This window comes from Rhipicephalus sanguineus, chromosome 1, assembly GCF_013339695.2.
Source record: "Rhipicephalus sanguineus isolate Rsan-2018 chromosome 1, BIME_Rsan_1.4, whole genome shotgun sequence".
In the NCBI taxonomy this organism is placed as follows: domain Eukaryota; kingdom Metazoa; phylum Arthropoda; class Arachnida; order Ixodida; family Ixodidae; genus Rhipicephalus; species Rhipicephalus sanguineus.
Window position 1 is genome coordinate 155,856,159 of NC_051176.1, and position 17,265 is coordinate 155,873,423.

Here is a 17,265-nt window from a genome sequence, read left to right on the forward strand (position 1 = left end):
TCTTTATATTTGCTTCAGTTTCCTACTTGATTTCTCTACTTGTTTATAGACCTTGGGGTGGCCATTTTCTTTCTTTTTTATAAAAAAACTTCAAGAAACCTTTATCTCTTGGCTCGACTTATCATGCTTAGGTACTAGTCGTCTCCTTATTAGCCCTGAATGTATCGCTTATAGCGGCACTTTCAGTTTTAAAGAAGAATCCAATTTATGGCGATAAACTAGATCTGCCTTTAGTGCTGCAAGAGCCATCTCGAACCTCCGGCCACGGTGTCTTGTTATTGCGCCTTCTTTGGGTCGCATGTGGTGCCTACAAAAGCTTACACATTTTGCAATGGAATGGCTGACATATCTACAAGCAACTGTTGCAGAACCCAAAATGTTCCCACTGCGATTTGGCGCCCGTCGCAATGTCCCGCCCTCTTCAGCGGGAATTAAGCGGCTGCAGGGTCACGTACCATTGGTGCAGGCGTTATAGGAAGAATTACTAAAATTCCTCATCTAAATAAGCCTCTGGGATGGTTTACAGAGTTGGTGCGCTGCGAATAGTGCCCTTTTTGTATGCTTATTTATTTCCACTCCATTCCCCAGTGCGGGGTAAAACATGGGAGTGCATCTGGTTAAGGTTCATCTTTTTATTTTCTTTCTATTTATTTTCCTTGCCCCCTAAACTGAAAACACACTCTGAAATCCTGTAGCACACTGCTACCTCGCTCTGCTTGTGTATCGAGGGCAACAGTATATCAGGACTGTGAAGCTGTGTCGAGCACAGTGAATCACCTCCGTGGCCTGAAACACATGCGAAGGTGACCCAGGCGACGCACAGTGTCCACGCGGGGCGGCTCGTGGCCCCGTACAGCACGCTGAGAAAGGGTCCAGGTGGGGAATAGGCGTTCCATTCGTAAACGCCGTACACGATGGTCAGTCCCGTGGTCACCGACGACAGCCATCCCACCAGTTGTATCCGCTGCGAGAGCACAACCAAAAGGCGAATACTGTTAGTGTGTTACATCTCTCGTCGTTTCGCCTGATCCCCGGAAACCTCTTGACCACGCATGCCGCAGATGCATATCCCTGTAGTCGGTTAGGACCTAAGAAAAAATATAAGCTTCTTCCACCATCCACCACCATCCCACGCAAAAAGTATTTGCATAGATGCCCCATATAATTACGTTTGTTCATTTTCGTGACATTCCTGAAATTTATTTTCGTGAAATTCGGCTATCTTAAACCTCTGTACGTGTTTAAGGTAGCCGAATTTTACCGTACAGATGCACGTATACGTGTGACGGGTTTCATATAAAACACGTGATATTTCCATCCAATTTTATCAGGAAGTCACCTAATCGTAATACTTTAGGCAGAAACGGCGAACATTTATTTCACGATATACCAAGTATTTACATTAGCAGAGAGAAAGTACTGATACTTTGAGCAAAAACCGGCTGGTACGACTCTCTTACAGAGGTGATGGACAGGCGCACTGTGGTTTTGTGGGAGAAGCTTGTATTTATTCTTAAGTTGTGACCGACTATCGATATGCCAATCATTTACTGTTAAGCTTTTTTAAAGTAGGAATCATGGAAATACACGCATTCATTCATTCAGTAGTATCCAGTGAGATAAATATACGGTATATCGATGTATATACGGTAGTACATCGCGTGCAGTGAAAGCTCTTAGTCTTCTTCCGCGACACTGGCCTTGAATGGAATAGACATACTGGTTTCCCATTATCTTGCGTTCTTTTGTATGTTTCGTGCCTGTACACACGTGTATTATATGTGTGAATAGATAATTTCATGTGTCACCCGTGTCATTTGGAGAAGCATGCTGGGTGCACCTGCTGTGAAACATCGTCGGTATCGGTTATTAATCAGTAAAACAATTCAAGGCTCCAATTACACTCAACAAAAAAAGTTGGAGAAAATGCAACGTTCCCAGCCATTTCTGGCCGATCGTACCCATAAATGAATGGTGTGCATGCATAGCCGCTTACCCTGCTCATTTTGACCTGCCTGTACTTGTAGATGAGGTATCCGAGGCACAGGCCAACGGCGAAAGACGGGAAGTGCGTGTACGGACGGAATGCGATGTCGTTGAGGAATGCGTTCAGGTTTCTGCAAGTACGCAGTCATAAAAAATTCGGAATACAACTCTCTATGCCATGTATTTTTTTAAACGTTTATAAGGGGCTCTGGCACCTCCTCGCTGTAAAGACAGGGCTACAAGGTAGACGACGCTTGTTCATTGGCTAGTTTATCGCAAGTTCTGTATACGCGCACAATTTATTCGTTTTTATTCGTAGCAATAGTCGGCACTCTTTTTCCCCTTTAATGATAGAGTTTGCTTCAGATGATGCGAATCTGAAGGAGAAAGCCAAAGTTTTCGGTCACGATTACAGGCTTACGATTGATTTTTACAGAACTTGTTTTGTGAAAACTGGTCATGGAGGGGAAAAAAAAAATACAGGTATGATTTTTACTCGAAAATTTTGAAACCTATCATCATAAAAAAATAGCAAGACCAAATCACGGAAAAGGCACACGGGCACTTGATCGCATATAAAGTCACTCCTCGCTGCTGCGCTGGGATTGCTGTCTTGCTGTATATACCTGATTGTCTGCTGCGCTGCTCGGAAGCTGTAACGCGCGGCTGGTCATGCGAACGCTCCAGAGCTGGTGCTGCCGGTACACCATCAATTATGTTTTCCGGTGTCAAGGCCGAGAGTTGTATAAAAAAAAAAAGAACGTGAAGTGTGGCTAGCAGAAAGCAAGCAACACGGATTACAAAAAACGGAGGCATCCCCAGCGGCCAGTAGCACACAAATTTACCACCGACTAAGTCACGCGCAATGAGGTATTCTCAGTAGTCAGCGCGTGCGCATTTCCCGTGCATATCTGCGCAGTTCCAATAATACTCCAAGTGAAAGCAGGAAGTGAACGGAGTCAGAGGAGGTTGCCTTGCGAAGCTCGAGTGAAGCCGTGCCCTCTCACAGACATGTTCTTTCCACCGTGATACCGGTAGTCATTAGACAATAAAGAGAGCGCAGGCCTAATCATTACAGAAGTAGAAGCTATAAAGACGCTAACAGAAATCTATAGTACAGTCGAACCAATTCAATGGCGAGGCCATAAATTAGCCAGACAAAATAATTGTACCGTGTGGCAACAGCCGTAATAGTGGGCCGAAATCTCAGCTGTTATTGCGCAAAAAAAAAATGTTCGCTAGAACAGCTATCAACGAATCGTGACGTTAGAGATGAGATTAAAGAAATCGGTTGGCTAATAGCAAACATTTGTTACGGACGAAAAGCTTCGTTGGTTTGGCTCCAGAGCCTCGCAAAAGTTCCGTAGGAAGTCGATTGAACGAGGAAAGGAGATAGCAAGTCAGAGACAAAAGAAAGTTGCGCAAGTTTTGTCTCTGAAAGAATGTCATTGAAGACACCGCCTGTAGAAATTCAGGACAAGGGCTACACTATAAAAGAAAACTAAAAAATATAAGAGAAAAGCACCTACAGAAGCTTTGCAGTTTGTGTGATCCGATAAGTTGAGGCTCCAAGGAAGTCTTTTCGGCAACGGACAATATTAATAATAATCAATCAATCAAATCAATCAATCAAACGTTTATTTAATGTGCCCAGGAGCAACCGTAAGGTCTTTGTACCGGCGCACGAAAAAACAAAAAAAAAAAAAAAAAGGAAACATTCATAATAAAATATCAGGGATAAAAAAACGTTATAAAATTGCACATATACAACTATGCGCAGGCAGAAAAAAAAGTATGAACAGTGTACAAGGCTATGTAAGTACAGTGCAAAGCTCGGAGCAGAACAACGACTGGGAGCTGTGAAAAACATCGAGCTCCAAAAAGTAAGCATTGTAAAGACGTTGTATCCTGCCAATGGTCGAATGTTCACAGAGGCAGGCGGTTACATGAAAAGGTCTATTCTCTCTGGTCAGCTTACGTGGAATTCGGAAATTAAGACAGTTGAGCAGTACAGGGCAGGATATGATACCATGCACAAGCTTGTAAAGAAATAACAGATCAGCGCGATTTCGTCGGCAGCAAAGTGATGGCAATGATAATAATCCAGCAGCGTTAGAACGAGATCCAGAGTCATTTCTAGCGAAACGATGGTCTAGCGAAACGATGGCGCGAGGGCCAGGTTCCAGACGATTGGAAAACAGCTAGAGTCAAGCCTATCCATAAATCAGGCAACAAGCAGTGTCAAAAATTATCGCCCCGTATCGTTAACTTCAACCGTTTGTAAGCTTCTGGAACACATTATCCACAATAGTATTTCATATTTTCTGGACGAACATAATATCTTAAACCAATATAAGCATGGATTCAGGAAGGGATTTTCAACAACGACACAATTGGTATCAACAATACACGACTTCGCTACTTCAATTAATAATGGAAAACAAACAGATGCAATTTTTATGGATTTTGCCAAAGCTTTTGACAAGGTTTCGCACAATAAATTAGTATACAAATTAGAAAAAATTCTCGGGAATGATCAACTTATTAAATGGATATCGGTCTACTTAAAAAACAGAGAACAATTTGTAGTTTTTAACAATCATTCCTCTCACAGGGTTTCCGTTGACTCTGGCGTCCCCCAAGGGTCAGTTTTGGGTCCCCTTCTATTTATTTTATATTAACGACATAGTAAATGGTATCCCTGTAAATATTAGGCTCTACGCGGACGATTGCGTTATTTACTCTGAAATAGAATCCTCAAAGGACCAAGTTTTGTTAAACGAGTCGTTTAACAAGGTTGTTTCCTGGTGCGAGGCTTGGCAAATGTCAATCAATTTTGAAAAAACAGTGTACATGTCCATTTCTCATAAGAAAAACAAATTAAATTTTCAATACTTTGCAAACAATGCCATTCTTTCAGAGGTTCAATCCTACAAGTATCTAGGGTTATGGATAACAAACGATCTTAACTGGATAAAACACATTGACAAAGTAACTTCCAAGGATAATCAGAAACTGTTCTTTTTAAGAAGGGCTTTGAAACTCTCCCCTCCATCTGTCCGTGTTCTTGCTTACAAATCGATAGTCCTCCCCATACTTGATTATGCTGCGATGATCTGGGATCCATTTACTCAAATTAACATTCATAAAGTCGAAAAAATACAAAGAAGAGCCGTTCGCTTCATATATAACAGTTACGGACGAACCTCGGTAAATGAACTGTCAGTCAGAGCTAACTTACCTCCACTTTGAGAAAGAAACCCCATATCCCGATTAAAATATTTATATCAAATAATTAATGGGCATTACAAGATAGATACTGGAAAAATTATTTCATTTTCTTCAGGTTACGCCATTAGACAACGCCATTATCGTACAATAACTCCCTTCCGTACCCGCAATAACTGCTTTAAATATTCTTTTTTCCCCAAAACTGTGCAGGATTGGAATAGTTTAAATGATCTTCAAGTCACAACACAATCTTTCACATCTTTTGCCGCTAGTCTGGAAAAACAGAGAAAATAATTTTACTTGTGTGATAGCTTTGTTTTCTTTTCTTCAAGTGAAGTGATGTGCCATCGGTAATATTTTGTTACGTTTGTTTACGTTGTAAAATGCAAGTGATAGTTATTTGTTTCCTTTGTGTTATATGGCTGCCTACTATGTGAAATATGATAAGCTGTTCCATCTATTTGCCTGGTGTTATATGCCGATATTTACGTATTTTGTACCCACCTGCTAAAATCCCTCCAGGGGATTGCAGTACCAATAAATAAAAAAAAATAAATAAGTAAATGCTTAGGAATTTTTTCTGGACTCGCTCAATGGCGTTGCTGCTGGAATTAGGAATGCCATTCCAGATCACAGATGAATACTCTAGTTGAGGAAGACATAGCGCGGTGTACAATTTTCGGAAGGGCACAGGAGAACGGAATTCTCTAGACATTCTGCAAACACAGCCTAGTGTGCGAAGACCCCGCAAAGCAACACGCTTAGCGTGAGCAGAAAAGTGTAAGGTGCTATCAAAAAGAACACCTAGATCATTGATCTCACATACCTTACACAACGACACAGAATTGACAGAATATAAAAATGGCACACTAGATGTTTTTCGAGTGAAACTCATTACCTTGGTTTTTGAAATATTTAGGGAGAGGTTATTGCTCCTGCACCATTCAGAAAAAGAACACAAATCAGATTGCAGCAAGCGACAATCGATAACTGAATGAATTTCCTCAAATATCTTTATGTCATCGACATACAAAAGGAAAGAAGAATTCCGAATGACAGAAGAAACATCATTAACATAAATTAAAAAGAGGAGTGGGCCCAGTACCGACCCTTGAGGAACCCCACTAGTAGTAGGCAAATAGATGGAACAGCTTATCATATTTCACATAGTAGGCAGCCATATAACACAAAGGAAACAAATAACTATCAAGGGCCTAAGCAAGTCGCAGATCACCGCCGCTTCACGCATCGAGTGGTCCAAGTACAGATCATCCACAGAGAAGCGGTGCGAGGAAAATCAGGAAGTTTCTCTCGAAAGCTTAGAAGACATAATCAAAGCGGCTACTCAAGACGCTTCATATAATTTCACACCTTCATTGCAGTTTTGCGAATACGAAGTGGAATTAGAGCGGCTCCGAGCAATCCGTCGTCGTGCTGAACGACGATATAGACGCACAAAATCCATCTATGACTTGAGGGAGGCGAGGCGTCTGCAAAAGAAGATTCAGCGTCGAATCAACGCACTCCAGTCGCTACGATGGAAATCATTGTGCGAGTCGCTTGATCCCCACAAAACCCCTATCGCAAATATGGAGAATCGTCCGCGGCTTACGAACATTGCCACAACAGCACCGCCCTTTCAAATGCCTCGCTCTCCACCAAAGTCGACGCGAAATTGATGTGGCAGAAGACTTCTGCGCCAGAGTTGCCAATAAGGGGTCCGGGTTCACCCTGAGTAACCTAGGAAACGCGCCGATGTCCAGAGATTCCCGGATGGACAACCTGTTCTTTGCAGAGGAGCTTCAGGCAGCTTTGGCAGCATGCAAGCGTTCGTCATCACCAGGGCCTGATGGCGTCACCTACATGGCCCTTTGTAACCTCGGACAAGCAGCTCGGCGTGCCCTCCTAGCGGTATACAACGACTCGTGGTGTAACGGCTTGGTTCCTTCTTCGTGGAAGTGCAGCCGACTTGTCCCCCTGCTCAAACCAGGTAAATCTCCTCTGGACTTGGCCTCCTATCGACCCATCGCGCTTGCCAGCTGTTTTGGAAAGGTGATGGAGAGGATGATACTGACTCGCATAGAGTGGTACCTGGAGCATAACGAGATATACCCTGATGCTATGACCGGCTTTCGGCGTGGACGGTCTTATATAGATAATGTTATTGACCTTGTCACGTCTGTGCAGCAAGAAAGAAGCATAAAGAGATTATCTGCAGCAATGTTCTTGGACGTGAAAGGCGCATATGACAATGTATTGCATGAAGCCATCCTGGACGCCTTGGGTAACATTGAATTGGGGGGCCGCGTCTATCACTGGATTTACAGCTATTTGAATGACAGAACCTTCTTTGTTCAGACAGAAGATGGTACAACAACGCAACATTGTACTTGTCGCGGCGTACCTCAAGGTGGAGTCCTGAGCCCCATACTCTTTAACCTTGCGCTCATCGGTCTTGTTGACGTTCTTCCGCGGTCTGTGCATCTGTCAATATACGCAGACGACATCTGCATCTGGGCGTCAGGGGTCACGCGTCTACACGTACGAGCCAGGCTTCAGCGAGCGGCTACACTGACGGCAAACTACCTCCAAGGACGGGGACTGGAACTGTCGTCTGAGAAATGCTCAGTGGTTGCATTTACGCGCAAGGTAATGACCCCCTACGTCAGGCACGTAGCCAGGATTTTTTTTCGGGGGGGGGCCCAAGGCCTAATTGTTCGAAAGACAGTCTTTCCATGGCAAAAACAAAAAAAAGTTGCCTCGAAATATAGAGGGCTGGAAAAATTTCGGGGGGGGGGGGGCCGGGCCCCCCGGGCCCCCCCCTTGCCTACGTGCCTGCCCTACGTCATCAAAATCAATGGGCGCACGATCAGCTACGTGAAGACCCACCGTTTCCTGGGAGTAATCATAGATCGCGACTTGTCCTGGAGCCCCCAGATCGCCTACATGAAAAAGAAGCTCGCCATGATCACACACGCACTAAGGTTACTAAGGTTCCTTGCGGGAAAATCATGGGGTGCATCTGTACGAGCGATGCTTCAAATGTATACTGCACTTTTCCTCGGCTTCATGCGCTACAGTTTACCTGTACTGGGCAGGACCCGAAGAACAAACTTACGCGTACTCCAGTCGATTCAAGCTCAAGCACTGAGGATATGCCTTGGGCTTCCGAGATGCGCGTCCTCAGCAGCGACTGTCGTCATCGCTCGTGATCACCCCATCACAACATACATTCGCGTCGATGCTTTAAGAATGCACATAAGACATGCCGCCCGGATTCCATCACACCACCTCGCCTCACTTCCAGCTTCTAGGCCACACTCTGCGTTCAGCGGAATTATTGCTTCGCATAGCGCAGTGATTCCCACGAACTTCACGAAGGCAGCAAGACCGCCGTTGCTGTTGTGGTGTCTACATCCAATGGAAGCCCTGATAACCATTCCCGGTATACAAAAGAAAAAACACTCGTCATATCTGGCCCTACAGCAAGCCACTCTATTGTTCCTGCACGAAAAACACAGTGGACGCCTTCACATCTATACTGACGGTTCAGTTTCTTCTACAAGCTCAGCAGAGGCAGTGGTCATACCCGAGAAATCCGTCACCATGAAGTTCAAGACGTCGCATTTGACATCATCGACGGCTACAGAACTCACCGCCATCCGTGCTGCTCTAGAGTTCGTAGTGGAAGAAACGCCACAGGCGTGGTCAGTCTTCTCTGACTCCAAAGCAGCGCTCCAGTGCATTATGTCCCCATATCGTCACGGACCAAATGAACAGTTAGTCGCTGACATAAGACTGCTTCATCACCGCGCCATTGAGAAGCACCACAGCCTAATCTATCAGTGGATACCGGGCCATTGCGGTATCTACGGAAATGACCGTGCTGATGAAGCTGCCCGATCTGCCCATGATGCTCTCCATTGTGCATCTATACCGCTGTCAAGAACGGACGCCGCAGCAAGGCTTCGTTCCCATGCACGTGAACTGACACTGGCACAGTGGAACTCGACGGATTTTACCAACGCCCGTCTTCACAAATTGGACCCGAATCTACAGCTTCGTCTTCCGTCGGGAATAACTAGAGCTGAGGAGACGCTCCTGTGCCGCCTGTGGCTCGGGGTGGCCTTCACGAAGGCCTACTCATTTCGAATTGGAATGGCCAGCAGCCCAACATGTGATAACTGTACCTGCGAGGAGACAATCACCCATCTTCTCTGTCAGTGTCCTCGCTTCAGTACACAAAGAGAAGAACTGTCCAAAGTGTTAAACAGACTTGACAATCGTCCACTGTCGGAGGAAAAGATCTTAGGACACTGGCCGAAACCATCCTCGGCACAGAAAGCTTTAAAAGCGTTACTGCGCTTTTTGCGCAAAACTAGTCTCACAGACAGACTTTAAGCAGTGTCGTTTATCGTGCTATTGTTCTTTTTTTCTTCTTTTTGTAACATCTCTTTTCTATCATCTTTCACTCCCCCTTCCCCTTCCCCCAGCACAGGGTAGCCAGCCGGTCTGAGAACTGGCTAACCTCCCTGTCTTTCTTCTCCTCCTCCTCCTCCTCCCACTAGTAGCTTTATACAAAGAGGATGTTTGGCCATTAACGACAACGTAACATAATCTATCAAGAAGATAGCTATGGAGGAGATTCACAATTGAAGAATCAACATCAAAGTGTGCAAGTTTATCAACAAGCAGCGAATGGCTGACAACATCAAAAGCTTTGCTAAGATCACAGTAAATAGCGTCAAACCTGTCCTCTCTGCGAAATAGGCGTGGAGACTTGCATCATGAAACTGGCAAGATTAGTGACAGTTGAGCGGCCAGCGAGAAACCCATGCTGATTCACAATCAATGAATTTTTTACATCAAAAGACAATATTTTGTGAAGAGCAAGCTCAAAGATTTTGGATGCGGCACAAAGAAGGGAAATAGGGCGGTAGTTCGAGACGTCACTTTTACAGCCAGACTTAAACACTGGGAAAACACGAGCAGTTTTCCACATGCTAGGAAACGTTGAAGCATGCAGACACTTATTAAATATGGTAGTCAATACTGGGACAAGTATACTGCCATAGGCTTTTAGTATGGCAGAGGGGATGCCATCTGGGCCAGCTGAAAAGGATGGTTTCAAGCGCTTAATGCATTCTGAAATGGAATCTTCATCTAGCGACACAGCATCAGCTGTGCCAACAGCCTTAACCTGTCGACCGTTACTAGCTACAGAGGCTGGAGACTTATAGACAGATGAAAAATGCATGGCAAAACAGTCAGCAACGGCTTGAACTTCTACTCCATTTGGGTCCAGTATCCTGAAGGACTCGCCACTTTTGCTCGACCGTTTGAGCACATACTTCCAAAACTCAGCCGGCCTGTCAGACAATAATAATAATAATAATAATAATAATAATAATAATAATAATAATAATAATAATAATAATAATAATATAATAATAATAATAATAATAATAATAATAATAATAATGTTTTGAACACGAATCTCTAAGAACACCACCTGACGAAGTAAAGCCAGTCGCAAAGTAACACACCTGCTTGAATATGAACACTGAAGGCACCAAACTATATAGACATGACTATAAAGTGACAGTAGCAATAACTGAATTTCAATACCCACAAGCATAGCATCGTATTTATAAAGGTAACTACGCCTTTCGGAGTTGATTGTTCTGTATACTGGCGCGTCATTGCATGGTCCAGCCAACCTTCATCATCGCTGACCTCAATGAACATCTTTGTAACTCATGCATCGGTCAGCTTTCGAGAACGCGCTGGACATTTTCCAATGAACGTCTGCAGGTGCAACAAGATAGACAAAGGATGCTATAGAGAAAGCGGCCAGTGTACGCTATAGCTTCTGTCTGAAGGCCGTTGCACATGCTGCAATTTCCATCTCAACAGCGTTAGCGATGTCCACAGCACTGCGGCGAAAGCTTCCAGTACAGTCGTCGCAAGCCCCCTGCATCCCACCAAGTTGGTTGCACAGTCGCCCCTCCGCTATGGTCGGTGCGAAGAAAAACAATAAAAAGAGGGGAGGGGATCCACCTAAATAGCAGCGATATTTGATTATGGTGCATGGTTGTTAAAGGGACACTAAACTGAAACAATGAATCGGTTTAGATTGATAAATTGTACTCGGAGGACTCTAAATGCGTTAATTTCACCACCACATGTTTATTAACAGAGGAGAAAATCGAGGTCAAAGTTTCATTTTAAAATTTCGCACCGAAATTCTCCGCGCGTTACGTCACGGATTTCAAATTCTGGCGACATTGGCTAAGCGAAATCTCCTGAAACTTGGTATGTTAAGGCTATGGCCCCTTCATAGGACAATGTACTTCATTTTTACCGATTAGGAACTACGTATGACCTAGTAAACGCCGTCAAAATATATGACGCCACGGCGTTTGGTGCGTGAATTTCAAGGTGGCGTCACCACCAGCATCTATTTTTCATGCGTTTTCTCGCTTACCAAGCGTTTTCTCGTGGTAAGAGTGGTGTTTTCGGTATTGTCAAATTGTAATTTACTAATACACGAAAAATCTTTATCTCTATAGTGCCCTTTTAAGAAATTCCGTTTATAACCGCTGACTTTTGGGCAAGCTTTTGCATCATATGACTTAGGTCGTTGAGCGAATAAAAGAACCGAAGAAAACGGAAAAGGTCGACACGAGAAAACGGAACGTTAGTGGAGCTGAAATACCCTCCCCACTTTTTGTTCGTTAGCGCTGTTTGCCTCTGACCATCCACCTTCAATAATTATTACCTCTTGCGCCATGATTGTTTGATATTTGCTCTTGTGGGTAATTCTAGCGCAAGATGTAAATACGCGTCCAGGTTCACTACTTCTTCAGGACTGGCCGTTGGGCTTGCTGGTTTAATATTTTGATTCGAAAACAGCGTAAACATTTGGACACGACAACAGGAAACAGATGAGGAAAAGAGCTACTATACTACTACCAACTGTTGATTCCTAGAAAACACACCGCTGCGTACATTTCACGTACTGTACACTTTTTCGCACATGAAAGCTGGAAGGTGGCAGAGCACCAAGCTCTACCACGCGTGTCACATACAAGGAAAAGAAAACACAAACTCGACCTTGTGCAACACAGTTGACTTAGCCGTATAATTGAGGCGTCAACCTCTAGAGGCGAAGCGTCAAGATGTACCTGCATAAGCGTGGCGTCAACTGCATTACACAAGGGCTCTGCTTGTATCTTGCACGCGTGGTCTTCCTTGATCATGTGCCATTTTACTTTCGTATGAAGTGGCGCATATCGCATGCGTTGAAACGAGCTTTTAAGTCGCTAGTGTGCTTTCGGGAATAAACATTATTTTGATGGTAGCTCGTCCTTGTCGGCTTCCCGTGACCATGACCGAATTTTGTGCACTGTATTTTTCAGCCAACTCGTTTGTCGGCTTCAGTGAATCGGGTGATTGCGCATTGTAGTTAAGCGCTTTGCTTCCCAGTTTTCCTGAAGTTGTTTCCTTCCAAATAGTATATACCATAAGACTGGTGCACCGCGAAGAAAAAAAAATACGTGACAGAAGGCTTACTCATCGTCCGGTATAGAAAATAGGGCGACTGGGCCATAGTCGTAGGTGTACGTGACGACGCCTGTTATGGCCATGCTGGCGAAGGCGAAGGCACCTATGAGGCCCAGACCAAGAGCTGGACGCCTGCATGATGAGTCAACGAGTAGGTCCTCACGAATTATGCATCCGCCGATGGCAAAACGCAGAACTTACCTGTACAGCGTCATAAAGAAGATGGGCGCAATTATGAAATACTGCATGTCACAGGATAGGTACCAGCCATGCGGAAGGCACTGAAATGCGCAAGCAAAAACGATCAAGCAAAACGAGGGATGATGAGTGGCTTGAGCGGTTGAAGTGTCAAGCAGGGCCAATTTCTTCTGCGGATTATATTTAAACACTTAGCCCACTTCCCTCGTTTTTAGCTATTTTAATACCGTTCCAGATCGAATCATATGCGGATTTAACAAAATAGCGCTCTAAACGCACATCTTGCCCTGCACAATCGGCGAGTGCGCACGGAAAGCATTCGTGGATACGAAATTCAGTATGAAATATAATGTGAAGTATACATTAGGAGTGAAGTGCTTTTCAGAAGACGGGAAAACGCTTCAGTTGAAAAAGAAAGCTAACGACTTCATTTCTTGCTTTAAAAAAAAAGAAAAGAAAGCTCTAATAATAGCTACCTGGCATGGGTGTAGAAAAGCGAGGCACCTGAATTTTTTTGTGTCAAATGTTCTGTATACGTGCAGAAAGTTGCATAGTTTTAAACAAATCCAGATTTCAAATCTTCGCGAAAGAGCAATGACTGCGCATCTCTGTCAGCTTCTCGTAGCACCGTGGAGGCATGCGCGAGCGCACCAATGGCAGTCTAATAAATAATTTCTGGGGCCTTACGTACCACCATATGATTATGAGACACGCCGTAGTGGAGCGCTCCGGACATTTTCAACGATCTCGAGTTGTTCAACATGCACCGACATCGCACAGCACACTCTACCATTTCGCATCCATCGAAACGCGACCGCCGCGGCCTCGATCGAACTCTCTTCTTTCGGATCAGTAGCCGAACACCATAACCACTTGGCCGCCGCGGCGGCCCAGATAGAGTGTCAAAGCATGGTCTTATAGCTTACATTATCTGCATTTGAGAGATAGCTACATAAGCACGTACTTATCCAGACACTCTGTAATGCTTACAACTTCCTGGGTCTTCATCCACGAGCTAATGTAAATGATGTTGGTCCACCAGTAGCGCTTGCATCCTTCCGCGAAACGGTCCACTGTCTCATGCCAGAGCGGACCGTTCATCCAGGGCGGACCGAGTATCAAGGTGAGAGACACCATCAGGAATGGTGGTGTGAGCCTGTAGCAATAAAAAATAATAATAAAATAATAATACATAATAATAATAATAATAAAGTACAGCGCTCAATTTTTGTTGACTGCCATTTCCACCCCTCCTACACTCTCTTGATGTTTTCTCGCAATCACTACATAAGAAATCCTACTCTGATAAGACTGTCAGTTTCAACTGTAAATTTAATTTTAAATGCGAAGCATTTCTTAGCGAACTTCTGCGACTTTGAGCGTATCTATCTATCTGTCTATCTATCAATCTAGCCGCCTACGACTTTGTGTCCTCCTGGCCGTTTCTTAATGGGATGTATACCAAAATTGGTACGATACAACATGACCGTTTTACGAACATAAATGACAGGTCATCACATGAAAATCATGACATGCATGTGATGAACACCATGATTTACATGCCACGGTCTTGAGGCTCTTGCGGCCGTCTCGTTAATTTGATATATACCAAAATTGGTATGGCGTGACAAGAGTGTATGACAAACATAATGACAGGTCCTAAAGTGCAAATCATGACACGCGTATCATGTACAGCATGATTTACATTAGATGGTCCCGGGCCACTCGCGGCCGTTTAAATGAATGGATACATACCAAAACTGAGAAGACGAGACATTTCTGTGGCAAACATAACTGACACATGGTAACATGAAAATCATGATATGCATGTCATGTACGACATGATTTACATGCCACGCTCATGGTGCCCTCGCGGCCATTTGGCTCGCTTGATATACACTAAAATTGATACTGTGCGACGATACTGTGTGATGAACGTAAATCAGAGGTATTAACGTAAAAATCATGACATGCAAGTCATGTACGACATGATTTACATACCACGCTCATTGTCCGATTGCTGCCATTTCGCTCGCTTGATATACACCAAAAATTGGTATTGCGCGACGATGCTGTGCGATGAACGTAAATCAGTGGTGGTAACGGGAAAATCATGACATGCAAGTCATGTACGACGTGATTTACATGCCACGCTCATGGTGCCCTCGCGGCCATTTGGCTCTCTTGATATACACGAAAATTGGTATTATGCGACGGTACTGTGTGATGAAATACGTAAATCAGTGGTGATAACGGGAAAATCATGACATGCAAGTCATGTACGACATGATTTACATGCCACGCTCATGGTGCCTTCGCGGCCATTTGGCTCGCTTGATATACATAAAAAATTGGTACTGCGCGACGAGACTGTATGATGAACGTAAATCAGTGGTGGTAGCTTGAAAATCATGATATGCATATAATTTACGGCATGATTTACATGCCACGCTCATTGTCCGATCGCTGCAGTTTCGCTCGCGTGATATACACCAAAATAGGTATTGCGCGACATGACAGCATGACGATCGTAAATAAGAGGTGGTAACATAAAAATCATGACATGCAAGTCATGTACGACATGATTTACATGCCACGCTCATGGCGTACTCGCGGCCGTTTAGCTCGCTTGATATACACCAAAACTGGTATTGCGCGACGTGACTGTATGGCAAACATAAATGACAGGTGGTAACTGGAAAATCATGATATGCGTATAATTTACGGCATGATTTACATGCCACGTCCATTGTCCAATCGCTGCTGTTTCGTTCACTTGAATACACCGAAACAGGTACTGCGTGACGCGGCTGTATGACGAACGTAAATGAGAGGTGGCAACATGAAAACCATGACACGCATGTGATCCAGGACATGATTTACATGCCACGCTTATAGTGCGCTTCCGGCCGTTTTGTTAACTCGGTATATACCAAAATTGGTATGGCATGACACGAGTGCATGATTAACATAAATGACAGGTCATGCATCGTATATTCCAGAATACACGTTTCATTAGCATCGTATATACCGGAGTGGACATGCATGCATGCATGGCAAACATACGATACATAGTGAACTAGATGCCACGGCATGAATGTCTTCATTTGCCTCAAAAACGAACAAGGCCATGTAGGAGCTCTTTGCCGGCTGCTTCGCATTACATCGATTCCCACAGTGCGTAGGATCTGCCGTATTTTTTATGGTAATACCATACTTCTGCGAATGAAAACAACGTATATTTTTATTTCACTGCGTTGGCGCAATCTATAAGGAGACCGATGATTCTTCACCCACCTGATCTTTGAATATGCAAGCATTACAAAAGCTCAGAAACAATGGTCATTTACGCGGACCCTGAAAACTAAATAATAATTTTCCTGACAGATATTCCTGAAGACACTGATAATGAAAAGGTGGCATATTCTTTATGTTTCTCTCCGTATATAGAGAACGCATGACTTGCGGGGACGGACACATAGAATTGCGTGGCATCGCTAAAAGCGTCGTCTGTACTAAAGGTCGACAATCGCCGTTCATTAGTGAAATGAATGGTAACGGCGCGTTTGTGTATCTGTAGGTAGCACAAATTGTCCAATGACAGCGCTACTTCGTTATCGCGGCGCGTCTGCTACAGCGAACAAACCGCCGTGCGCCGCAGTTTCGTTTGGGGCTTCGCTGAGAAGCGCTCTGGTGATGTACTACGTGCACGAACAGGTTTAAGAATGTGAGCCTCGCGGCAAGATGCGGAGATAATTTTTGTCCGTAAAACCAGTTTGTCATTGGCAGCCTGCATTCACTGCTGTTGTGACCTTGGCTGTGGTTGACGTTGCGGCTCTCTCTACCTGTCCTTCCATCACCCTTTTTCTCTCTACCTATCATTATTGGTCTGCGCCTTTTCCAAGAACGATTGTAGCGTGCAAACCACTTCGTGAGTCCTGTCCAACAAGAACGCTACACTGCGGCATTGGAACGAAAAAAGTGACTACCTGCATATCCAATAGCCAGTCACTTGAATGGTGATCGTTGCTCTGCCGCCGTTTTGCAATCAATGCTGTTGCGGCTCAAAAGGTGTTCGTTGCTTGTCGAGCTTTCTTCTCGACTTGAACAAAAAAATATACAGAAGACATCTAAATCAAGCAAATGTTCGCGTTGTTTTATATCATACTATGACTGCCTCTGCGCAATTAAAACTTTTCTTCTCTCGTTGAAACGCTGTCGTTTTATGTGGCTCTCCGATCCTCGCATTACAGTTCAGGCACGCAGGAAAACGAGACGCGCTGT

At 44.3% G+C, this 17,265-nt stretch overlaps 1 protein-coding gene across 1 annotated transcript in view; it reads right to left on the reverse strand.

Annotated features, from left to right (window-relative positions):
- LOC119379844 (nose resistant to fluoxetine protein 6) overlaps positions 1 to 17,265 on the reverse strand; it is a 116,595-nt gene that overhangs the window by 11,961 nt on the left and 87,369 nt on the right. Inside the window, exons 9-13 of the mRNA XM_037648958.2 lie at positions 13,972 to 14,137; positions 12,985 to 13,064; positions 12,793 to 12,915; positions 1,997 to 2,117; positions 778 to 964 (exon numbers count right to left, since the gene is read on the reverse strand). Of these exons, the coding sequence (XP_037504886.2) occupies positions 778 to 964; positions 1,997 to 2,117; positions 12,793 to 12,915; positions 12,985 to 13,064; positions 13,972 to 14,137 (677 nt within the window). The remainder of the gene's footprint in view (positions 1 to 777; positions 965 to 1,996; positions 2,118 to 12,792; positions 12,916 to 12,984; positions 13,065 to 13,971; positions 14,138 to 17,265) is intronic.